Source organism: Gymnoscopelus braueri (assembly GCF_963280865.1).
Source record: "Gymnoscopelus braueri genome assembly, chromosome: 12".
In the NCBI taxonomy this organism is placed as follows: Eukaryota; Metazoa; Chordata; class Actinopteri; order Myctophiformes; family Myctophidae; genus Gymnoscopelus; species Gymnoscopelus braueri.
The window spans coordinates 54567683-54594529 of NC_137614.1; the positions used below are offsets into that span (position 1 = coordinate 54567683).

Here is a 26847-nt window from a genome sequence, read left to right on the forward strand (position 1 = left end):
GCCCCCTGAATGTACTGTCCTACGTCCACATAATGCCCCCTGAATGTACTGTCCTACGACCACATAATGCCCCTGAATGTACTGTCCTACGACCACATAATGCCCCCTGAATGTACTGTCCTACGACCACATAATGCCCCCTGAATGTACTGCCCTACGTCCACATAATGCCCCCTGAATGTACTGTCTACGTCCACATAATGCCCCTGAATGTACTGCCCTACGTCCACATAATGCCCCCTGAATGTACTGTCCTACGACCACATAATGCCCCCTGAATGTACTGCCCTACGTCCACATAATGCCCCCTGAATGTACTGCCCCTACGTCCACATAATGCCCCCTGAATGTACTGTCCTACGTCCACATAATGCCCCCTGAATGTACTGCCCTACGTCCACATAATGCCCCCTGAATGTACTGCCCTACATCCACATAATGCCCCCTGAATGTACTGTCCTACGACCACATAATGCCCCCTGAATGTACTGTCCTACGTCCACATAATGCCCCCTGAATGTACTGTCCTACGACCACATAATGCCCCCTGAATGTACTGTCCTACGACCACATAATGCCCCCTGAATGTACTGTCCTACGTCCACATAATGCCCCTGAATGTACTGTCCTACGACCACATAATGCCCCCTGAATGTACTGTCCTACGACCACATAATGCCCCTGAATGTACTGTCCTACGACCACATAATGCCCCCTGAATGTACTGTCCTACGTCCACATAATGCCCCCTGAATGTACTGTCCTACGACCACATAATGCCCCCCTGAATGTACTGCCCTACGTCCACATAATGCCCCCTGAATGTACTGTCCTACGTCCACATAATGCCCCCTGAATGTACTGTCCTACGACCACATAATGCCCCCTGAATGTACTGCCCACGCTTGATCTCACTGTTATATTAATAATAATTATTATTATAATAATACATGAGACTTATATAGCTCTTTTCTTAGAACCCAAAGTCGCTTACAAAACAGCTTCAAAATAATTGTATTAGGAGCAAAAAATAAGAAAAATGGTAAAAGCTAAAAACAATAAGCTGATACTAAGAGGAAGAACAATAAACTAAGACTAAGAGGAAGAAACAATAGCTGAGACTAAGAGGAAGAAACAATAAGTTGAGACTAAGAGGAAGAAACAATAAACTAAGACTAAGAGGAAGAAACAATAAGCTGAGTCTAAGAGGAAGAAACAATAAGATAAGACTAAGAGGAAGAAACAATAAGCTAAGACTAAGAGAAGAAACAATAAGTTAAGACTAAGAGGAAGAAACAATAAGCTGAGACTAAGAGGAAGAAACAATAAGATAAGACTAAGAGGAAGAAACAATAAGCTAAGACTAAGATGAATAAAGGGAGGTTAGGTTTGGGTTAGGCAGGGAAAGCCAGTCTGAAAAGGTGGTTTGGAGGAGGCTTTGATGTGAGGTGGAGTGGGTTGCAGAGGGAGGGGGCTGACACTGAAAAAGACCCCTGGTGTTTGTGTGTTTTTTTGGGGTTCCAAGGAGGTTTTTGCGTCGCCAGACCTGAGGGAGCAGGAGGGGGCGTGGCCTTTGAGGAGGGGGCGTGGCCTTTGAGGAGGTCAGAGAGGTAGCGGGGAGCCTGGCTGGTGAAGGCTTTGTAGTAGATGATGAGTATGTTTTACTGTGAGCCAGTGAGGTCATGGAGACTGGGCTTCTCTCTGATCTTCCTGTCAATACGGTCCAGGTGTCTGGTTGAGATTCTAAATAACTTTGGACAACATCAAGACAAGTGAAACACATTTAAACCAGTGATTCTAACCAGTGATGATAGGTTTGATCATTTAACCAGTGATAGGTTTGATTCACACATTTAACCAGTGATAGCTTTGATTCATTTAACCAGTGATAGGTTTGATTCACACATTTAACCAGTGATAGCTTTGATTCATTTAACCAGTGATAGGTTTGATTCACACATTTAACCAGTGATTGATAGGTTTGATTCATTAACCAGTGATAGGTTTGATTCACACATTTAACCAGTGATAGGTTTGATTCACACATTTAACCAGTGATAGGTTTGATTTCTAGCCTATATTCCTTTTTAAAATGCTGCAGATCAGAGAAGAGAGAGAGAGAGAGAGAGAGAGACAGTTCCGTAGTAGCCTATGTGCCCCGATGTTTGTTTTATCATCTTTAATTGACCCTGGCCTTCACTACACTTGCCTACATACTACATTGTACTAGAACTACCCTGTATAGTAGAACGCCGCAGCGCGTGTGCACATCTAATCACAAAACCACACGCTTGATCAACAGCAAAATATAGATGAATACATTTGACAAAATTCATATCTAGCAAGCAATAGAAATTAGTGCTGCACGATTAATCGAAAAAAGATCGTGATCTCGATTCAGACACCTATGCGATCTCGATTTTGAATTATGACAATTTTTTTTTCAATTAAAAAAATCTTTTTTTTTTTTTTTTGCTTAATATTTTTATATTTACAAGAGAATTGTGTGAGAATCGTGATCTCAATTCTTATAGAGGAAAATCGTGATTCACATTTGAGCAAGAATCGTGCAGCCCTAATAGAAATTATTAACTGCAAACCAATTCAAAGTTTATGTATCAATATCACACAAAAGCAGAGAGAAGCTGTGACCTCACCTCACAAACAAATGGACAAAGAAATAAATAATCCTTTTGCAAACAACATCCATGTTCTGTTCGTTTGTACGGTAGGTTTATTTCAGCAGCATAGAATGTGACAGTTTCACATTGTTTGAGACGGTTTTTGGTGCAGCAGCACTGACCTCATTTAAGGTCATTGTTGTGCTGCTGCACACAGGGCAGATCTCACCAGGCCAGATGACCTACCAGGCCCATGAAATTATTATGCAGTCATAGTAGCCAATTAGAATGAAATCTGCTAAAACTGACTCATATACTGATCCAGAACCATATATAGGCTTAGGCTATATTGTCGCTGTTGGGTGGGAAATGGTGAAAATAGCCAATCTACAAGCTACGTTTATTAATCATTAAGAAATATTATATTTTAAACAGTTAAAAATCTTTATTAATGCAAGTTCAATCACATTTGTTTTGAATGAAAATAACTTGTGGGGAAAAGACATCAAATTTAGATACTAAAATCTCTAATCTGTGAATTTAATGTGATTAATGTGACCAGTCATATGACCTTTATACAGTCATGTGACCCCTATACAGTCATATGACCTTTATACAGTCAGTGAAGATGTGACATATAGTGAGACCAATATAACTTAATAATAATAATATATAATACATTATTTTGTGAAATAAACAAGTTATATTTCACAGATAGTTATACTATTCTTGTACTATATTAAATAAAATCATCCTTAACCTTCAAGTTAATCATTATTTCCGTAAAAATCATTGTTGTATGCCTTCTTGCCCTGGCATTTGGCCTTTGTGCCCTAAAAAAATATTATACTAGTAATATAATAGTTACTGCTAAATGCCTAAATAGTTCAACCGACAGAAACACAAAACTCATATGCTGTCTCTGTGTTATTGTTAGAGGAACCTCAGAGCCTCGGAGCAAGGCATTCTGTTTGTATACCTCAGCCCAGAGAGAGAGAGAGAGAGAGAGAGAGAGAGAGAGAGAGAGAGAGAGAGAGAGAGAGAGAGAGAGAGAGAGAGAGAGAGAGAGAGAGAGAGAGAGAGAGAGAGAGAGAGAGAGAGAGAGAGAGAGAGAGAGAGAGAGAGAGAGAGAGAGAGAGAGAGAGAGAGAGAGAGAGAGAGAGAGAGGAGAGAGAGAGAGAGAGAGAGAGAGAGAGAGAGAGAGAGAGAATGTTTGTGTCTCAGACACTTAATTAAAGTATTGGTCTGGTCTTGTGTTGTTCTGGTAAACATGAGTTCTGTGTGCAATGTTTTTATATTCATTATTTATATCTCTGTGTTGATGTTGACTGTAAACACTCTGCTGAGAGCTGGGAGGGGCTGACAGCATGGGGGAGGGGTGTGTGTGTGTGTGTGTGTGTGTGGCGCGGGGGGGGGGGGGGGGGGGGGGCGGTTGGAGAGGGGGGGTGTAATTGCTAGATGCCGAGCAGAGCTCTGTTGTTGTTGTTATTGTGTGTGTGTGTGTGTGTGTGTGTGTGTGTGTGTGTGTGTGTGTGTGTGTGTGTTGCTATACCTGTGAGGACCCACCAGTATATAGTATTTAAGGGGGAATTATGATTCATACTTAGTTGCGTGCTGCTGTCACGTACCTGAACATATCTAGATCTACAAGCTCACAAGGAAGGCGTTGCAGCACAACATGTTGTGATCTTGTAGATCTTTTCCTTCCCCAGCCTTTACAGGTTAAGGTTAGAACGTCTTTAAATGCTGACGTCCTCACAAGTCCAGTGATACAAGCTGTGTGTGTGTGTGTGTGTGTGTGTGTGTGTGTGTGTGTGTGTGTGCGTGTGCGTGTGTGTGTGTGTGGGTAGCTTGTTGTTGTTATTGTGCAGCAGTTATAATTTCCCTCAGGGCTCACAGTGTTTTGGTTCTGTTTTTGTTTTTGTTTGTATGTGTTATTTCTGCTTTCCAGTCCAGTTGGAACCTCATTTATCTGACCTCTGACCCACCGCTCTGTGAGGAGTGGAAAAAATACTGGACAAAATACCTACTATATTACATCTATATTACATCTATATATATATATATATATATATATATAGATATGAACTGACCGACCGCTCTGTTGCTGAGTGGAAGAATTACAAAATAACTCCTATTTAATAGAATAAAATACTAAATATATCAGAATAAAAGACCTACTATAATATATTTAAAAGATGACATTGTCTTCTACTCCTACAACAAAATGTGCAAACGGACCCTCAGATACGCAAGTTATGGGTATTAGGAAGGAAAAATATAAACAAAATATATATACTATAACAGCACTGAAACTAATATACATACAGTTCTACTTATATGGAAATATGAATTAATATTAATTATAAACTAATGTACTGTATGGACCAGCTGTCGGCTTCAAAAACCCTTCATTTTACAGGAAATTAAACAAAGAACAAACTGTGAGCCAATGTTTCTGCTGTCATTATTATTATTATTATTCAGTCACAAGCTGTTGTTAAAACACCTTTCATTGATTCAATAGTCAACCTTTTTTTCAAAAATAGTCGATCTGCAAGCTCACAACGTGTCTCGATGTGATACGTTGTGAGCTTGTAGATCGGCTATTTTTGCTACTTTGCCACAACACTCTTGTGGAACGAGGTATAAAGGGCATTAATTGAGAATCCCCCCCCCCCCCCCCATAAAAAGACCAATATAGACGACGCAAACAACCCTCTAATGGAAGTGTAACTAGTGAATGAAGACAGAGCTTTAATTAGCCTTAATTAACCTTTAAAACAAACAGTAACCTCATGTCTGACTCCATCTGTACTGAACACCATGTCATTGTTTTCACACTGAAACATGAGTCATGACTTTCATTACAGAACCTCTGGTTCTGTCATGACTTTCATTACAGAACCTCTGCTCCAAATGCTTCACATCAGCCTGTTGTCTATATATATATATATAATATATATATATCTATATATATATATATATATATATAGACTTTCATTACAGAACCTCTGCTCCAAATGCTTCACATCAGCCTGTTGTCGGAACAGCTTTGAGAAACAAATGATTTGATATTATTACTCCTGCAGAGTTTGTCCAAACATCATGCAAATCGGTACACATTGTCTCTATAGTCATGTGATCCAGATGGATCTGTCCGATAATCTCCGATTTGTTCATATTCCATCCTGATTGGCTAAGATTGGCTTCTAAAGTTTGCAGATGTTTTGAACAAAATGCCTCAAATCATGAACACAGCGTTCCGATGGCTGTGACACTTTGCTGGCCCACAATAAGCTGCCTGCCCCCTGGTGGAGACACAGTGTTCTAGTTCTAGTGTTATTTAATGTTTGTATTGTTTAGGGTTCTCATAGATTTCATGTTATTTTAGTGTTATTTAATGTTTGTATTGTTTAGGGTTCTCATAGATTTCATGTTATTTTAGTGTTATTTAATGTTTGTATTGTTTAGGGTTCTCATAGATTTCATGTTATTTTAGTGTTATTTAATGTTTGTATCGTTTAGGGTTCTCATAGATTTCATGTTATTTTAGTGTTATTTAATGTTTGTATCGTTTAGGGTTCTCATAGATTTCATGTTATTTTATTAGTGTTATTTAATGTTTGTATTGTTTAGGGTTCTCATAGATTTCATGTTATTTTATTAGTGTTATTTAATGTTTGTATTGTTTAGGGTTCTCATAGATGTTATATTTTGTAGGAGAAGCATTGTTGTTGTTTCTGCTTCACTTTGATTGTTTGTTTATTTTGAGCTTCGGGTTATTTTTGTTTTGGCTTCTTTTGTTCTCTTGGCTTATTGTTGCTTTTGTCTCTTTGTGTTTGTTTTCTCTTCCTGTATTCTAAAGGCTCCTGCATGTGGTCACCCTATCACCTTTTATCACCTTTATTTAACCTTAACTCATTTCCTGTCAATCGCGCATAAATGCGTTCTATTAAATAGCACACTTGTCCGCCAAGATTTAATTGTGGTTTAATAGACGATCGCGCTGTTTTATTTACATTCCGAGATCAGTTTCGCTTTCCACTCACCTCCGCCTCACCTGGAAGAAAAATCAGCGATTTCCGTTTCCGGTTTCCGGTTTTAGTTTGAAAAATGTGATTTTTAGGTCAAAATAGGGCAAAACACGGTTTTTCACACAGTATACAAAACTAACAGAGAGCTCCGGTTCTATTTTCTTTAGTCTGGATGACGAACAGTTATCGTCGCTGTGTATACCAACGATCTGAAACCCCATCAGATCTAAGCTAAGCTATTTCCGCCCTACTGAAGTGGGGCGGAAATACGTCATCGGCCACCCGGATAGGACGTTTGCAGCCTGTTTGGGAGGGGGGGAGGGGGGGAGGGGGGGAGCGAGAGAATGGAGACGTAGAGAGAAAACTTAACTCTTTGAGTGCTTCTCTATCTGTCGTGTGTGTTTGTAAACACTGCCAGACAAACGATCAACAAACGAGCAAAAATTCTGCGACCGGTTGAAAAGGGTTATAAAACGCAAATCGCTGGCACAGGGGTACATTATGAATAAACTCTGGCAGTTCATTAATACCTTAATTTTCAATGTCGTTATTTTTTTAATTTTAAAATTTATCTATAAGACCACCCTTGGGTCCCGGGACCCATTACATTGAAAACCTACCTAGCAACATCACTGAGGTCAAAGGGTCCTTGAGCAAGACACCTAACCCCCTAACTGCTCCACAGCGCCCCTTGTGGGCAGCCATCAGCTGGGTTGAGCTGAAACCCAATTTCTAAAATAGGACAATATCATTACCCTGGGTGCTGTATAAATAATAATAAATAATAATAATGATAGTAATGATAATGATAGTAATGACAGCCCCTGGTCCTCCTAGTTAGTACTGAAAGGGTTAAATGTTCATAATATTATTAAAATGAAAACCAGCTCAAAGAAGCTTTATTCCTGTTTTACATTAAGTACAGGATTCAGTTTAATGAATAGATTTTAATTCATTAAATAGATTAGCACAGTGAGTGCACACACACACACACACACACACACACACACACAGACACAGACACACGCACGCACGCACGCACGCACGCACGCACGCACGCACGCACGCACGCACGCACGCACGCACGCACGCACACACACACACACACACACACACAGAGTGTCACATGGTTGTGTGTTGTTTATGTCTCTCTCCAGTCAGCTTCCTGTTTGCTGACAAAGTGTTTTTGTGAAACTCACCTTATAAATAAATGTGATTTGATCCCGAGCTCGTGTGTGTGTGTGTGTGTGTGTGTGTGTGTGTGTGTGTGTGTGTGTGTGTGTGTGTGTGTGTGTGTGTGTGTGTGTGTGTGTGTGTGTGTGTGTGTGTGTGTGTGTGTGTGTGCGCGTGTGCGCGTACTGCAGGTCCCAGTGTCTAAATCTACAGTTGATTTAGTCGACTAAAATGTATGTTGGCGTCATGGTGCCTTGATGGCGTCGTGATGGCTGATTTAAACTTGGTTGCGTATGAAAATAGCCGATCTACAAGCTCACAGCGCGACACGTTGTGAGCTTGTAGATCTGCTATCTTCTGAGCGCAACATCCAAGCGCAACCAAACATAAAATCCTCTAGTCTTAGTTCTACTGGATCTCTTCTCCACTAGTCTTAGTTCTACTGGATCTCTTCTCCACTAGTCTTAGTTCTACTGGATCTCTTCTCCACTAGTCTTAGTTCTACTGGATCTCTTCTCCACTAGTCTTAGTTCTACTGGATCTCTTCTCCACTAGTCTTAGTTCTACTGGATCTCTTCTCCACTAGTCTTAGTTCTACTGGATCTCTTCTCCACTAGTCTTAGTTCTACTGGATCTCTTCTCCTCTAGTCTTAGTTCTACTGGATCTCTTCTCCACTAGTCTTAGTTCTACTGGATCTCTTCTCCACTAGTCTTAGTTCTACTGGATCTCTTCTCCTCTAGTCTTAGTTCTACTGGATCTCTTCTCCACTAGTCTTAGTTCTACTGGATCTCTTCTCCTCTAGTCTTAGTTCTACTGGATCTCTTCTCCACTAGTATTAGTTCTACTGGATCTCTTCTCCTCTAGTCTTAGTTCTACTGGATCTGGAACTGGAATTGTCTATTTATCTAGTCTTAGTTTTGCACCATAGCTTATAGTTTTTATGTCATTTTTTTTAGTTTTAGTCGACAAACTCAACAGTGATTGTGACTGTGGTTGTGTTGCAGGTATATATATATATATATAATATAATTAAGCAATATTACACGAGAGGGTGTGCTTTACCGTCATTATTAGCACGCCTGTGCCGCGATCACAGAAGTGCTAATAATGTAAGGTAAAGCACACCCTCGAGTGTAATATTGCGATTATACAACAGTTACCAACAAAACACATCCAAATGTATTCATATTGTGGGGCAATTCATAATAAAAAACATTTCGCTTATCCGTTTCCCTGTAAAGAGAAGAGTTTTGTTTGACTGAGACAAAATAGTCCCTGTAACAACGCAGCACTCTGAGTCATCGTCTCATCAACACAGCTGATTCCAGTAGGCTATATGCTCCGTCGTACGATCGTGTTACGTGGCCAAAATAACTGATCTACAAGCTCACAACGCGTCAAGATGGCGATGCGTTGTGAACTTGTAGATCGGCTATTTTTGCCGTGCGATACCTTCGTACGATAGAGTATAACATACACTGGACTGTTAACGAAATGGGAGTAATTTTACTTTAACACAGGAGGATATTTATACAGTATGGATGTTACCATTGAAATAAAGCACACTTTTTTCCAGTTATTCCTTTTATTATAGGATTTTAGGCGATTTAGTGTGCTCTCTTCTAACCATTGATCAACCGTAAGTCCACCAAATAAGTCAAAATTAACAACATAGTCCATTTTGCGTAGCTGTTTGTTCTCCGGTGGCGGCGGTGGGTACTGTCTGTTTGTTTTCCTATCGTGGGACAGCGTGACGTCACAGCACAGCTGTGTCATATATGGTCTAAGCAGGAGCGGACTGCAGTGCGGAGTGATTTATTAATGTGATTAGGCCCGTGATATGATGCTGGTTTGAAGCACGGCTAGAAAGCTATTTCAGCCAATCAGATTGCTTGGTCGGAACTACCTGTTGTATAATGATATATAATGTAATGTGTTGCAGGTCCCAGTGACAGCGTCCAGGATGACCCCTCCAGTAGAAACCCCCCCACAGCAGCTGCAGGCCTCCAACCAGGCCCAGCAGAACGTCCTGAGCCCCCAGCAGCTCCAGGTTCTCCTCCAACAGCAGAAGGTCCTCATGTTGCACCAGGTAGGTCCAAACATCCATCCACCCATCCATCCATCCATCCAACATCCATCCATCCATCCATCCATCCATCCATCCATCCATCCATCCATCCATCCATCCATCCAACATCCATCCATCCATCCATCCATCCATCCATCCATCCAACATCCATCCATCCATCCATCCATCCATCCATCCATCCATCCATCCATCCATCCATCCATCCAACATCCATCCATCCATCCATCCATCCATCCATCCATCCACCCAGAGGGTGATGCAACGTTGATGATGTAGAGCCACTATATATATATTTACTCACTCACTCCAGACAGAGGGACACATTGCATACTGTCGGCCCATTCTATGTCACACAAAAGTAGCAAAAATAGCAGATCTACAAGCGCAAAACGCGTCGCAGTGCGTCGCAGTGTGACGTGTTTTGAGCTTGTAGATCTGCTATTTTTGCTATTTTTGAATTAGATTCAAAATTGTTTTTGTTTTTTTGTTTTTTTATTATTGGAATCCTGAAAAGTAACATTTTAATTTAATTTCAAATGCATTTAGTTATACTTATGTTAACTTTATGAACTTAAATACAAAGAACAATAGAAAAGACAATAGAATTGTCCACTAGTCTTAGTTCTATGATGGGACCTCTAAGGGAGAGGCTTGTATCTGTGATGTTATTCTGTAGGTCATGACCCTTACTCCATGACATTGACCACAGGCAGTGGTGGAAAGTAACTAAGTACATTTACTTAAGTACTGCACTTAAGTAAAAGTTTGAGGTATTTGTACTTTACTTGAGTATTTCCAATTTCCAATACTTTTACTTCTACTCCACTACATCTCAGGCAACTATTGTACTTTTACTCCACTACAATTACTTGAAAACTTTAGTTACTAGTTACTTTGCAGATATAAATGATTACATTATAAAACATACATTAACCACTTTAGCTCTATTTTATACCTAGATTATTTGAAAATAGCAGATCTACAAGCTCACAACTCGTCGCATCGCAGATCTGCTATTTTCAAACATTTTAGTACTTTTACTTCTGGTACTTGAAGTACACTTTGATACCAATACTTTTGTACTTTTACTCAAGTACATTTTTTATTCTGGACTTTTACTTGTAACAGAGTATTTCTATATTGCAGTATTGGTACTTTTACTTAAGTAAAAAACGTGAGCACTTTTTCCACCACTGACCACAGGTGAGAGTAGGAACTAAGAGATCTTTGCCTTCTTTTCATCACAACAGTCACAGTGCAGGAAGAAACAAATCCACACAAATAACATTTCAGCATCAAATGGTCTGTTTAGTGACATATGTTGTAAATATTTATAATGTTTTATTTACTACAAATGTTTGTGAATGTTTGTCTTTGTTTCATATCAAATGAAACCTTGTGTTTGTGAAGGCTGGGTGTAACGCATGCCACCCGCCAGAAGAGGGTGATAATGCCCACAATCACTGCTTTAAACACTCCAGACCTGGTCAGTAAGGATGGCGGCTCAATGTGTTTCAATGAGAATGAGACTGTTCTGTCAGAATGAGACTGTTCTGTCAGAATGAGACTGTTCTGTCAGAATGAGACTGTTAGTTAGTTAGTTAGTTAGTTAGTTTATTTATTTCGGTCATGATTTACAAAAGCAAAACAGTTGATCATACAAAATATTTTCAGCATAATCATTTGACCGAAAAGGTTTGGGCTGAAGCCGAAGCTTATTATGCCCACCTTATTAATAATCAAAATAAATTAAGTGTCACAAAAGAAAAAGAAACAAAAGAGTAAGAAAACAAAAGAAAACAAAACAGAAGAAAACCAAATGTCAACAATGCTAAGTCTTACATATGAAAACGAAAAGAAACAAAACGAAAAACAAAATGAAGAGAAACATTTCCAGCTTTGTGTCAGTTACATAGAAAAACAAATAGCAAGATGCAAAACAATTCAAAATTATTTCTATTTATATATTGAAGTGGTAGCTTCATATATATAAATGTTCATTATTTTATTTATTTTTTATATTAGATTTAAGACAATTAGATTCGCATAAATATTAGTTACATACATACATACATATATACATATATATATATATATATATTCATATAGATACGTACGTGTGTTCGTATGCACACGTACATGTGGGAAGATGTAATCAACTATGTCACTAGTGATTCCCTATATCTATCTATTACCTTTGCTTTATATGTTAATTTGAATTTTCTTATTGAATTGCTCAGTTTAAGTTCTTTATCTAATTTATTCCACGTGATTACCCCGATGGTAGATAGGCATCTTTATATTATATATAATATATAAATATATAATATTTAAGAAGGTTCAATATAATCCAGAAGATGCCTTCTGTCCATGCAGAAAATGGAAAAGAAGAGCAAAAATCGAGGCAAAAAGGAAGGCCATATAGAAAAATGTGCATGCATGAGAGAGTATATATATAGGTAAAAATAGAATAATCATAATGATCCATGCCTAATCCATGCCACTTCCATGCAAAAAGTAAGGAAAAAATAAAAATAAATCCTTCTTCCAGTAAAAAAAGGTTCTCAGTATTAACATGCAGAAAAAAGTCATTCCAAAAATAGTTTAGGCAGAAAAAGGAAGAAAAAAAGTAATAATCCATATTGTCTAGGAATGTTTATTCAACTGGGATATACGTAACTAGCACTATTGTGCCAGCCAGCCAGGTAAAGCACTTCATTTGTACTGGTTGAGTTCTTTGACGTCTCTTACCGTTACAACTCTGGCTTCTTCTGGTGTTTCCCCGTTCAGTCTTATCATCACTCTGCAGTTTCTGGTCCAGGTAGCTTTTATTTGATTTTGTTTCCTCAGGATGCGGGCCTCTCTTGCGATCTCTGCATTTTTTTTGGTTAGGTGCTCATTTATATACACGTCCGATCCCTTTAATTTCTTCCCCTGCTTCATTAGGTCGGCTTTGTGCTTTCTGTTCCAAAAGCGAACAATGATGGTAGGTTTTGCATTTCGATCCTTCCGCGGGAGTGTGTGGCAAGCCACGATGTTGTTTGGATCAACTTTGATATCTTTCGAATCAAGAAACTGAATCACTTGTGTCTCCAGCGTCAGTTGGTCCTCAGCCGGAGCGTCCTCGCCGTTGGATCTCTCCACGGCTGCAGCTCTGGCGTAAGATCTAGGCTTCACATTCAACCCACTTATGATCACGTCCTCCATCCTCGTGTACTGTTCAACATCATTTAATCTCTGTTCCATCTCTTCGATTTTTTTATCCCTCTCTTTGACCGTGGTCTTCAGAGTTTTGATTTCCTCCACCAAATCGAGCAGTGTGGCTTGTTGCTTCACCACTTTGCTCAGCTCTTCCGTCACATTGCTCAGCTTTTCGGTCACGACGTTGAGAGAGTTTTTAATCTCCTCAATATCATCCTCCACCGTCCTCTGCAGCGGTGCAATCTTCTTTGGTGGCATTTTCTTCTTTTGTTAGCTTTTATTAGTTACATCAAAAGTCAGTCAGACAGCGTACCTCAGTGCGCCGCCATCTTGAAACGTCACCTGAAAGTGAGGTCATGACACTGTTCTGTCAGAATGAGACTGTTCTGTCAGAATGAGACTGTTCTGTCATAATGAGACTGTTCTGTCATAATGAAACTGTTCTGTCAGAATGAGACTGTTCTGTCAGAATGAGACTGTTCTGTCAGAATGAACACAGAAACACTTTTTTCCGCCCGGAGAGGAATTCATGTTGATGTTCATCTTTTTCTTTCTTTTTACTTTATTTAATGTTAAAGTTTATGTTGATCTCTTGCAGCAACAGATCCAGGAGGTGTTTAAGAACCAACAGTATAATGTATAATATATTTATATGTTATATAATATAATCTCTTGCAGCAACAGATCCAGGAGGTGTTTAAGAACCAACAGGAGCAGCTCAACATGCAGCTGTTACAGCAGAACAACACTGGACTCAATACTGAGGTATAGTGATGATAATAATGATAATAACTGAGACTTAGACTCTCTGGTGTATGTAGAAACATAATGCTGATCTTTTATAGAGCTAGTGTATGTAGAAACATAATGCTGATCTTTTATAGAGCTAGTGTATGTAGAAACATAATGCTGATCTTTTATAGAGCTAGTATAGAGTCTGTTGTCAGATATGGTATCACCAGTTGGTTCGGAAACCTGACTGTAAAGTATAAATCTGAGATCCTTAGATTAGTCAAAATGTCAGGGAAGATTATGGGTATGTCCATCACCCCCCATCACCCATTGATAAATATATTAATAATAGTATTACAGACACACAGAATGACAGAGATTCATTACATTAATAAATAAATACATCAACAATAGTATTAGCTAGAAAGGTGTGCTCCTCTGAGGGCAGGTCTCCACCAGGCCGGGTTGTCTACCCAGGGCCTGCAGACGTAAGATTTAGATTTACAGTTAGACAAGTGGAACGTAATCTGAGCAATATGTCTGATGATGGTGTGTGTGTGTGTGTGTGTGTGTGTGTGTGTGTGTGTGTGTGTGTGTGTGTGTGTGTGTGTGTGTGTGTGTGTGTGTGTGTGTGTGTGTGTGTGTGTGTGTGTGTGTGTGTGTGTGTGTGTGTGTGTGTGTGTGTGTGTGTGTGTGTGTGTGTAACAGCTCAGTGTTCAACAGAACAGCATTCAGCAGCAGCTTCTTCAAGTCCAACAACATCACCTGATGAACCTACAGAGACAAGGCCTACTGAGTGTCCTACCGTCTAATACTGGTACTATAGCCTACTATTATAATATAATGACCTACTGAGTGTCCTACCGTCTAATACTGGTACTATAGCCTACTATTATAATATAATGACCTACTGAGTGTCCTACTGTCTAATACTGGTACTATAGTCTACTATTATAATATAATGACCTACTGAGTGTCCTACCGTCTAATACTGGTACTACAGCCTACTATTATAATATAATGACCTACTGAGTGTCCTACTGTCTAATACTGGTACTATAGTCTACTATTATAATATAATAACCTACTGAGTGTCCTACCGTCTAATACTGGTACTATAGTCTACTATTATAATATAATGACCTACTGAGTGTCCTACCGTCTAATACTGGTACTATAGTCTACTATTATAATATAATGACCTACTGAGTGTCCTACCGTCTAATACTGGTACTATAGCCTACTATTATAATATAATGACCTACTGAGTGTCCTACCGTCTAATACTGGTACTATAGTCTACTATTATAATATAATGACCTACTGAGTGTCCTACCGTCTAATACTGGTACTATAGTCTACTATTATAATATAATAACCTACTGAGTGTCCTACTGTCTAATACTGGTACTATAGTCTACTATTATAATATAATGACCTACTGAGTGTCCTACCGTCTAATACTACTGGTACATTACATTACAGTACAGTACAGTACAGTACATTACAGTACAGTACAGTACAGTACAGTACAGTACAGTACAGTACAGTACAGTACAGTACAGTCATTTAGCAGACACTTTTATCCATAGAGACTTACAATAAGTGCATTCAACATAGGTAGGGAACAAAACTACTAATCACCAGAAGTCTTTAGTGCATTCTCTTCTAAAACAAGTAACTAAGAGTATACCTAGTGCTAAGGTAAAAGTAATTGCTCACAGGCCCTCATTGGAAACAAGACCGCAAGGACTTTCATAAACGGACCTGTTAAAGGAATTATCCGTATCCTTTTATGGGCCTGGATCATACATCTACCATGCCCACCAACTAGGCAAGGCACTGAACCCTAGACGGATGCTAGTGTGTATGTGTAAATGTATAAAAACCTGAAGAATGTAGACGTTTGTGAACAGGAGGACATTAGCAGCTCTAACACAGTCTCTCTGTCAGCAGCCTGTCTCTCTGTCAGCAGCCTGTCTCTCTGTCAGCAGCCTGTCTCTCTGTCAGCAGCCTGTCTCTCTCTCACCACCAGCCTGTCTCTCTGTCAGCAGCCTGTCTCTCTGTCAGCAGCCTGTCTCTCTCTCACCACCAGCCTGTCTCTCTGTCAGCAGCCTGTCTCTCTGTCAGCAGCCTGTCTCTCTCTCACCACCAGCCTGTCTCTCTGTCAGCAGCCTGTCTCTCTGTCAGCAGCCTGTCTCTCTGTCAGCAGCCTGTCTCTCTGTCACCAGCCTGTCTCTCTCTCACCACCAGCCTGTCTCTCTGTCAGCAGCCTGTCTCTCTGTCAGCAGCCTGTCTCTCTGTCAGCAGCCTGTCTCTCTGTCAGCAGCCTGTCTCTCTGTCAGCAGCCTGTCTCTCTGTCACCACCAGCCTGTCTCTCTGTCAGCAGCCTGTCTCTCTCTCACCACCAGCCTGTCTCTCTGTCAGCAGCCTGTCTCTCTGTCAGCAGCCTGTCTCTCTCTCACCACCAGCCTGTCTCTCTGTCAGCAGCCTGTCTCTCTGTCAGCAGCCTGTCTCTCTGTCAGCAGCCTGTCTCTCTGTCACCAGCCTGTCTCTCTCTCACCACCAGCCTGTCTCTCTGTCAGCAGCCTGTCTCTCTGTCAGCAGCCTGTCTCTCTGTCAGCAGCCTGTCTCTCTGTCAGCAGCCTGTCTCTCTGTCAGCAGCCTGTCTCTCTGTCAGCAGCCTGTCTCTCTGTCACCACCAGCCTGTCTCTCTGTCAGCAGCCTGTCTCTCTCTCACCACCAGCCTGTCTCTCTGTCAGCAGCCTGTCTCTCTGTCAGCAGCCTGTCTCTCTGTCAGCAGCCTGTCTCTCTGTCAGCAGCCTGTCTCTCTGTCAGCAGCCTGTCTCTCTCTCACCACCAGCCTGTCTCTCTGTCAGCAGCCTGTCTCTCTGTCAGCAGCCTGTCTCTCTGTCACCACCAGCCTGTCTCTCTGTCACCACCAGCCTGTCTCTCTGTCACCACCAGCCTGTCTCTCTCTCACCACCAGCCTGTCTCTCTGTCAGCAGCCTGTCTCTCTCTCACCACCAGCCTGTCTCTCTGTCAGCAGCCTGTCTCTCTGTCAGCAGCCTGTCTCTCTCTCACCACCAGCCTGTCTCTCTGTCAGCAGCCTGTCTCTCTGTCAGCAGCCTGTCTCTCTCTCACCAGCCTGTCTCTCTGTCAGCAGCCTGTCTCTCTGTCAGCAGCCTGTCTCTCTGTCAGCAGCCTGTCTCTCTGTCAGCAGCCTGTCTCTCTGTCAGCAGCCTGTCTCTCTCTCACCACCAGCCTGTCTCTCTGTCAGCAGCCTGTCTCTCTGTCAGCAGCCTGTCTCTCTGTCACCACCAGCCTGTCTCTCTGTCACCACCAGCCTGTCTCTCTGTCACCACCAGCCTGTCTCTCTCTCACCACCAGCCTGTCTCTCTGTCAGCAGCCTGTCTCTCTCTCACCACCAGCCTGTCTCTCTGTCAGCAGCCTGTCTCTCTGTCAGCAGCCTGTCTCTCTCTCACCACCAGCCTGTCTCTCTGTCAGCAGCCTGTCTCTCTGTCAGCAGCCTGTCTCTCTCTCACCAGCCTGTCTCTCTGTCAGCAGCCTGTCTCTCTGTCAGCAGCCTGTCTCTCTCTCACCACCAGCCTGTCTCTCTGTCAGCAGCCTGTCTCTCTCTCACCACCAGCCTGTCTCTCTGTCAGCAGCCTGTCTCTCTCTCACCACCAGCCTGTCTCTCTGTCAGCAGCCTGTCTCTCTGTCAGCAGCCTGTCTCTCTCTCACCAGCCTGTCTCTCTGTCAGCAGCCTGTCTCTCTGTCAGCAGCCTGTCTCTCTCTCACCAGCCTGTCTCTCTGTCAGCAGCCTGTCTCTCTGTCAGCAGCCTGTCTCTCTGTCAGCAGCCTGTCTCTCTGTCAGCAGCCTGTCTCTCTGTCAGCAGCCTGTCTCTCTGTCAGCAGCCTGTCTCTCTGTCACCACCAGCCTGTCTCTCTGTCACCACCAGCCTGTCTCTCTCTCACCACCAGCCTGTCTCTCTGTCAGCAGCCTGTCTCTCTGTCAGCAGCCTGTCTCTCTCTCACCAGCCTGTCTCTCTGTCAGCCTGTCTCTCTGTCAGCAGCCTGTCTCTCTGTCAGCAGCCTGTCTCTCTGTCAGCCACTAATGAAGGTGTGTGTGTGTGATAATTGTAGGATGTGAGAGTGGGAGCAGTGTGTCGTCCATGATGGCTGCAGAGAGCAGAGATGTTTCCTGTCAACACGCCACCGCCAACGGACATCATAAGAAAGACAGGTCTGTCTGTCTGTCTGTCTGTCTGTCTGTCTGTCTGTACGTAAGAAAGACAGGTGATGAAACATCTTTACTGTCCTTTTCATGTCTGTCTGTACATGGGCTAACCTACAACCTCCTGTGTGTGTGTGTGTGTGTGTGTGTGTGTGTGTGTGTGTGTGTGTGTGTGTGTGTGTGTGTGTGTGTGTGTGTGTGTACAGTGTGTCAGAAGACAGTCAGAAGAACACTCATCCTCTCTATGGTAACGGGATGTGTAAATGGCCTGGATGTGAGACGGTGTTCGGAGACTTCCAGGCCTTCCTCAAGTGAGTTGTGAACACACACACACACACACACACACACACACACACAGGAGGGGACATCAATACATTAGATCATATTATGTTTTGTGACAGCGTTAGGATTGTCATTGTCATTCTGTATAGTAGTGTGTATATCTATCTGCCTTATATTTCATCATGATTTGTGTGCATGGGGTTCTCATCTTAAACAAGCTCAGTGCTTAATGAGAGTTCCAGTTTAGTAGACCTTGTATTGTGAATTTGTACTTCCATGTACTGTTATGTACTGTCATGTACTATTCTCATGTCTTACTAAATAAACTACATCAATCAATCAATTCTAAACCAATATGGAGGCACTGAGCTTTAATGTTCCTATGACAATGGGGCCCTCTAGTGGCGTTAAGAGAGAACTGCAGGATTCATTCAACTCAGGTTAATTTGAAGATGAAAAGCATTTAGATTATTATATATATGTATGTTAATATATGTTAATATATGCATGTTAATATATGTTAATATATGTATGTTAATATATGTTACTATATGCATGTTACTATATGTTGATATATGTATGTTAATGTATGTTAATGTATGTTAATATATATATGTTAATATATTAATAACACTAAGCTGTTCTGAATGTGTGTGTGTGTGTGTGTGTGTGTGTGTGTGTGTGTGTGTGTGTGTGTGTGTGTGTGTGTGTGTGTGTGTGTGTGTGTGTGTGTGTGTGTGTGTGTGTGTGTGTGTGTGTGTGTGTGTGTGTGTGTGTGTGTAGACATCTGAACAGTGAACACACACTGGATGATAAGAGCACAGCTCAGTGTCGTGTCCAGATGCAGGTGGTCCAACAGCTGGAACTACAGGTAGGATTCTGTTTCATGTGTGTGTGTGTGTGTGTGTGTGTGTGTGTGTGTGTGTGTGTGTGGTCAGACTGGCCGGACTTAAACGATCTGTGCTGTTGGGCTGATGTTACCTTGAAGTGGGTGGAGTCTAACTCTGACCTCAGTACAGTGGGTAGGCTCTGAGGCGATGGCTGTCTCAGAGGACTTTATATCCGACTCCAGCGTCTATGACTGTGTGTGGAGCAGAACACCAACTCCCACTGACTAATGCCCGAGGTCGCCTCTTATGGGCACAACAGCAAAGGCAGCGGCAGCATTGGACTGAGATAAGACTGCAAGGGAAGACTGCATGTCTCCCTGCTGTCCATTCTATCTGTCTCTCTGAAGACTGCATGTCTCCCTGCTGTCCATTCTGTCTCTCTCTCTGAAGACTGCATGTCTCCCTGCTGTCCATTCTGTCTGTCTCTCTGTCTGAAGACTGCATGTCTCCCTGCTGTCCATTCTGTCTGTCTCTCTGTCTGAAGACTGCATGTCTCCCTGCTGTCCATTCTATCTGTCTCTCTGAAGACTGCATGTCTCCCTGCTGTCCATTCTGTCTGTCTCTCTGAAGACTGCATGTCTCCCTGCTGTCCATTCTGTCTGTCTCTCTGAAGACTGCATGTCTCCCTGCTGTCCATTCTGTCTGTCTCTCTCTCTGAAGTCTCCATGTCTCCCTGCTGCGGACCATTCTGTCTCTCTCTCTGTGTTCAAAAATGTTGCTTTAGACAAATGCATTGTTGTCTTTACTCTGAAAGCGAGGTTGCAGGTTTTACCATCTAAACTTAACCTCTCCATCTGGTCTCCAGGCAACCATGCTCCTCACTGTATACATCATGGTCATGAACAAATAGCTGAAACCATGTCCCACATCTTAAATGGGTGCCATGTATACAGGGGACTCTACATAAGTAGGCATGACAGAATAGTGGATTTGATATCTAAAGATATCACTTCTATTTTCAGGTCCTCCATCATGCTGTATAAGCATTCTACTGTGAAGCCGAGCATGTTTAACCTGTGTAACGATGATTCTGTGTTCTCTAACATTATAGCATGTTTAGCCTGTGTGACGGTGATTCTGTGTTCTCTAACATTATAGCATGTTTAGCCTGTGTGACGGTGATTCTGTGTTCTCTAACATTATAGCATGTTTAGCCTGTGTGACGATGATTCTGTGTTCTCTAACATTATAGCATGTTTAGCCTGTGTGACGATGATTCTGTGTTCTCTAACATTATAGCATGTTTAGCCTGTGTGACGATGATTCTGTGTGAGGAGACTTTAAATGAACCCTTTCCTCTCCGCTCCTCTGCAGCTGAAGAAGGACAAGGAGAGACTGCAGGCCATGATGGCTCACCTGAAGACTGCTGAACCCAGAGCTGCTGCTCAGCCTGTAAGATATGCACGCACACACACACACACACACACACACACACACACACACACACACACACACACACACACACACACACACACACACACACACACACACACACCTGAAGACTGCTGAACCTAGAGCTGCTGCTCAGCCTGTAAGATATGCACGCACACACACACACACACACACACACACACACACACACACACACACACACACACACACACACACACACACACACACACCTGAAGACTGCTGAACCCAGAGCTGCTGCTCAGCCTGTAAGATAAACACACACACACATACACACATACACACACACAGGCACGCAGACACGCAAGCACACACAGCCTGTAAGATACACTCGCACGCACGCATTTCCTCAGGTAACCATGGTGATTAACGTTGTTTGTATTTCCTCAGGTAACCATGGTGATTAACGTTGTGTGTATTTCCTCAGGTAACCATGGTGATTAACGTTGTGTTTATGTCCTCAGGTAACCATGGTGATTAACGTTGTGTGTATTTCCTCAGGTAACCATGGTGATTAACGTTGTGTGTATTTCCTCAGGTAACCATGGTGATTAACGTTGTGTGTATTTCCTCAGGTAACCATGGTGATTAACGTTGTGTTTATGTCCTCAGGTAACCATGGTGCCCAGCATGTCCTTCTCTCAGGCCACGCTGCCCAAAGCCCCGCCCCCTATGGTTGTGTCTCAGAGCGCCACGGCGCCCTCTACGCCCCTGACGCCGTACGGCGGCGAGTCGTCCTCCGTGACCACGCCCACCGGCATGTTCTCTGGCCCCGCCCCCGTCAGGAGGCGCTACAGCCGCTCCATGAGCCAAGGTCAGCTGACCCGTGACATCACACACACACTATGACATCACACTATGACTACCTGCCTATCTGGCTGTACTTGAGTTTCACCACCGCTCTGTGGTTGTGTTTGATGTGGCAGAACATCAGTGTGTCAGAACATCAGTGCATTCTGAACACTAGATCTGATTCTAAATGGTTAATTAACCGTTAATGAGTTTTGGTTACGGGTTCAGAGATGTTTTCAGAATGAAGCAAAGAGTTAGTTCATGCAGGACAAGGACGTCTTACCTACAGCCGACTCAGCTGTAGTCGGCTGTCAGTCAGCTGATGAGCATCAGCCTATAGCATCTGAAATCTAAAGTTTAAGTGGTCGCATGGCATATACGTCACGGACGCATCCCTTGAGGTTTTCAAAACCCAGATACCTTTGTGTCTCTCATGTATCATTCTTATACGCTATTTATTTTGCACAATTATCCAAACAGCATCTTGCAAGACTATTTGTATATTAATACTAACCTGGAGTATTCACTAAGTAGTTGAAAATGTCAGGATATGTCACTCCTCCATTTAGTTGGGTTATTTCCCCAACTTACATTCAGGCAAGTTAATACAACAACGGTAAACCCACACGTTTTAATTTGTCATGTACCGTCGGAGCTCTGCGTGGGCAGAACATTTATATAAGCCTATGAGATGTTCAAAATATAGAAATATGAACAAAGTCAGTCGGGATTGGGATGAGAATTCCCCACAAAGTCGGCGCTCGTAAAGACAGTGATGTCACTGAAATGCGACTACTGTGTCTGTCTGCCGTCTACCCTCTGTGTGTTAACATTATGTATAAAACCCTCTGCTGTGTTAACATTATGTATAAAACCCTCTGCTGTGTTAACATTATGTATAAAACCCTCTGCTGTGTTAACATTATGGGTAACACATTAAAGTGACAAATTAAATGTGAAACACATCAACTATTGAGAAAACAAGAAGACATGTTGACAAAGACACTCCATACGTTTGGAAACATATTTTTATTCAACTCTATATCGTCTCCAGTTCATGTAGGATCATTTTAAAAGTAGGCTAAAATATCCTCTCATAGGGATTGCATAGACAGCTGCAGTACATCGTTCTAACGGACCTCGCTGGGTGTCTCAATGAAGTAGTCCCCGTGTGTCTCTATTCCCCATTCACAGCTCTGCTGGTCATTACGTCACACTTTCACATGTACACCAATCAGAGCTCACGCTCTAAACAGAGAGGTTCCTTTATATACAGCTTCATTCACTAGATCTCTGCTTCACATCCTCCACCTTTTCATCACAGTCTGGCATAGGCTCAAATACCTGTGATTTTATGTCAATGTATGGCTTATTGCAGCCAGGGGTCTTCAACGTTTTCAGGCCAAGGACCCCCTAGCTGAGAGAGAGAGATGAAGCAGGGACCCCCTCTATATTGTATACAAATCAGATTAAACTTTTTTTACTTGGTCTGCTCTTTTTTCCCTCTACACCTCTATACCTCTTTGCCAAAAATAGCCGATCTACAAGCTCACAGCGCCTCGCAGCATGAGGCGCTGTGAGCTTGTAGATCTGCTATTTTTGGCTAAAGTTCTCCTCAGAAAAAGGGATGCTAGGGTTCATGTGGTTAAGGTAAAAAAAAATAATCATATCTCACAAAGTTTGACGGACCCCCTGTAGTAACTCTGAGGACCCCCTAGGGGTCCCGGACCCCCTGTTGAAGACCCCTGGCTTTTTGTAGTGCTATTGTATCCCTTTGGGGGTTTTGCTTAAGGTTCCCTGATTGTGCTTAGCACCACGCTGTTAGCACCACGCTGTTAGCACGCTGCTGTTAGCACGCTGCTGTTAGCACCACGCTGTTAGCACGCTGCTGTTAGCACGCTGCTGTTAGCACCACGCTGTTAGCACGCTGCTGTTAGCACCACGCTGTTAGCACGCTGCTGTTAGCACCACGCTGTTAGCACGCTGCTGTTAGCACCACGCTGTTAGCACGCTGCTGTTAGCACGCTGCTGTTAGCACGCTGCTGTTATCACGCTGCTGTTAGCACCACGCTGTTAGCACCACGCTGTTAGCACGCTGCTGTTAGCACCACGCTGTTAGCACCACGCTGTTAGCACCACGCTGTTAGCACGCTGCTGTTAGCACCACGCTGTTAGCACCACGCTGTTAGCACCACGCTGTTAGCACGCTGCTTGGACAGAATTCAGGGAACATCTCCCAGAGCGGAGCCTTTAGCACCGAGTTTAACTGTATTCCATTTGTTGCAATAAATGGTTAAATCTACGTTCCTGACTGTAATGCCCTTCCCTAATCCTGACTCTTATTGTCAACAGGTTATTATTATTGGTAAATTAGTATTAATATTGTTTTATTGTTTCAACAGACATCACAGACAACAAGGAGTTCTACTTAAGTACAGAAGTGCGGCCGCCATTTACCTACGCATCGCTAATAAGACAGGTAAACACTCTTCTGTTTTTAATAAGACAGGTAAACACTCTTCTGTTTTTAATAGTAAGACAGGTAAACACTCTTCTGTTTTTAATAAGACAGGTAAACACTCTTCTGTTTTTAATAAGACAGGTAAACACTCTTCTGTTTTTAATAAGACAGGTAAACACTCTTCTGTTTTTAATAATTAGACAGGTAAACACTCTTCTGTTTTTAATAATTAGACAGGTAAACACTCTTCTGTTTTTAATAATAAGACAGGTAAACACTCTTCTGTTTTTAATAATTAGACAGGTAAACACTCTTCTGTTTTTAATAATAAGACAGCTAAACACTCTTCTGTTTTTAATAGTAAGACAGGTAAACACTCTTCTGTTTTTAATAGTAAGACAGCTAAACACTCTTCTGTTTTTAATAGTAAGACAGGTAAACATTCTTCTGTTTTTAATAATAAGACAGGTAAACACTCTTCTGTTTTTAATAGTAAGACAGGTAAACACTCTTCTGTTTTTAATAATTAGACAGGTAAACACTCTTCTGTTTTTAATAATAAGACAGGTAAACACTCTTCTGTTTTTAATAATTAGACAGGTAAACACTCTTCTGTTTTTAATAATAAGACAGGTAAACACTCTTCTGTTTTTAATAATAAGACAGGTAAACACTCTTCTGTTTTTAATAGTAAGACAGGTAAACACTCTTCTGTTTTTAATAATAAGACAGGTAAACACTCTTCTGTTTTTAATAATAAGACAGCTAAACACTCTTCTGTTTTTAATAGTAAGACAGGTAAACACTCTTCTGTTTTTAATAGTAAGACAGCTAAACACTCTTCTGTTTTTAATAGTAAGACAGGTAAACATTCTTCTGTTTTTAATAATAAGACAGGTAAACACTCTTCTGTTTTTAATAGTAAGACAGGTAAACACTCTTCTGTTTTTAATAATTAGACAGGTAAACACTCTTCTGTTTTTAATAATAAGACAGGTAAACACTCTTCTGTTTTTAATAATTAGACAGGTAAACACTCTTCTGTTTTTAATAATAAGACAGGTAAACACTCTTCTGTTTTTAATAATAAGACAGGTAAACACTCTTCTGTTTTTAATAGTAAGACAGGTAAACACTCTTCTGTTTTTAATAATAAGACAGGTAAACACTCTTCTGTTTTTAATAGTAAGACAGGTAAACACTCTTCTGTTTTTAATAATTAGACAGGTAAACACTCTTCTGTTTTTAATAATAAGACAGGTAAACACTCTTCTGTTTTTAATAATAAGACAGGTAAACACTCTTCTGTTTTTAATAGTAAGACAGGTAAACACTCTTCTGTTTTTAATAATTAGACAGGTAAACACTCTTCTGTTTTTAATAATAAGACAGGTAAACACTCTTCTGTTTTTAATAATAAGACAGGTAAACACTCTTCTGTTTTTAATAATAAGACAGGTAAACACTCTTCTGTTTTTAATAATAAGACAGGTAAACACTCTTCTGTTTTTAATAGTAAGACAGGTAAACACTCTTCTGTTTTTAATAATTAGACAGGTAAACACTCTTCTGTTTTTAATAATAAGACAGGTAAACACTCTTCTGTTTTTAATAATAAGACAGGTAAACACTCTTCTGTTTTTAATAATAAGACAGGTAAACACTCTTCTGTTTTTAATAATAAGACAGGTAAACACTCTTCTGTTTTTAATAATAAGACAGGTAAACACTCTTCTGTTTTTAATAATAAGACAGGTAAACACTCTTCTGTTTTTAATAGTAAGACAGGTAAACACTCTTCTGTTTTTAATAGTAAGACAGGTAAACACTCTTCTGTTTTTAATAATAAGACAGGTAAACACTCTTCTGTTTTTAATAGTAAGACAGGTAAACACTCTTCTGTTTTTAATAATAAGACAGGTAAACACTCTTCTGTTTTTAATAATAAGACAGGTAAACACTCTTCTGTTTTTAATAATAAGACAGGTAAACACTCTTCTGTTTTTAATAATAAGACAGGTAAACACTCTTCTGTTTTTAATAGTAAGACAGGTAAACACTCTTCTATTTGTCAGAACTAACTTGCTGTTGAACATTTACATTTGGAGCACGGTAATATTTCCATTTGTTCCCGAATGAATGAATTAGTGTTATTAAAATCTTTATATTTTTTATTTTAAGTGATTTTCATATGACTGACACTTCTGTTTGTTTTCTTGTGTTTCCCAGGCGATCTTTGAGTCTCCTCGCCACCAGCTGACCCTTAATGAAATCTACAACTGGTTCACAAGAACATTTGCATATTTCAGGCGCAACGCAGCTACTTGGAAGGTATTTACAAACGTTTAGTTTTTTTTTAAATAGCAGATGCATTGTGAGCATCAAGTAGTTCATGACTTTTTGACTTTTGTTTGTTTCCTGACAAATCTTCATTTCACTTTTCCTTGTCCTGAAGCTCTGGTGAACATGTGTTTTGTTTTATGAGAACTCTTTATAATTACTATACTAATAATAACTATTTCATATTAACTTTGGTTTTGAATGGTGCAGAACACAGTCAGACACATACATGTTTGTTTATAATCATATATATTTATATATGTATTTCATACAGAACGCAGTCAGACACAACCTGAGCCTCCATACATGTTTGTTTATAATCATATATATTTATATTTCATACAGAACGCAGTCAGACACAACCTGAGCCTCCATAAATGTTTTGTTTATAATCATATATATTTATATTTCATACAGAACGCAGTCAGACACATACATGTTTGTTTATAATCATATATATTTATATATGTATTTCATACAGAACGCAGTCAGACACAACCTGAGCCTCCATACATGTTTGTTTATAATCATATATATTTATGTTTCATACAGAACGCAGTCAGACACAACTTGAGCCTCCA

The 26847-nt window shown here is 41.0% G+C and overlaps 1 protein-coding gene across 3 annotated transcripts in view; it reads left to right on the forward strand.

Moving 5' to 3' along the window:
• Window positions 1-26847, forward strand: part of LOC308097218 (forkhead box protein P1-B-like) — a 60395-nt gene that overhangs the window by 20473 nt on the left and 13075 nt on the right. For all 3 annotated transcript variants that reach the window (XM_080444878.1, XM_080444880.1, XM_080444879.1), the window contains 10 exons: window positions 9775-9921; window positions 13801-13887; window positions 14563-14671; window positions 18001-18100; window positions 18298-18402; window positions 19157-19244; window positions 20578-20655; window positions 21286-21487; window positions 23868-23944; window positions 26156-26257. In XM_080444878.1, the coding sequence (XP_080301004.1) occupies window positions 9775-9921; window positions 13801-13887; window positions 14563-14671; window positions 18001-18100; window positions 18298-18402; window positions 19157-19244; window positions 20578-20655; window positions 21286-21487; window positions 23868-23944; window positions 26156-26257 (1095 nt within the window). The remainder of the gene's footprint in view (window positions 1-9774; window positions 9922-13800; window positions 13888-14562; window positions 14672-18000; window positions 18101-18297; window positions 18403-19156; window positions 19245-20577; window positions 20656-21285; window positions 21488-23867; window positions 23945-26155; window positions 26258-26847) is intronic.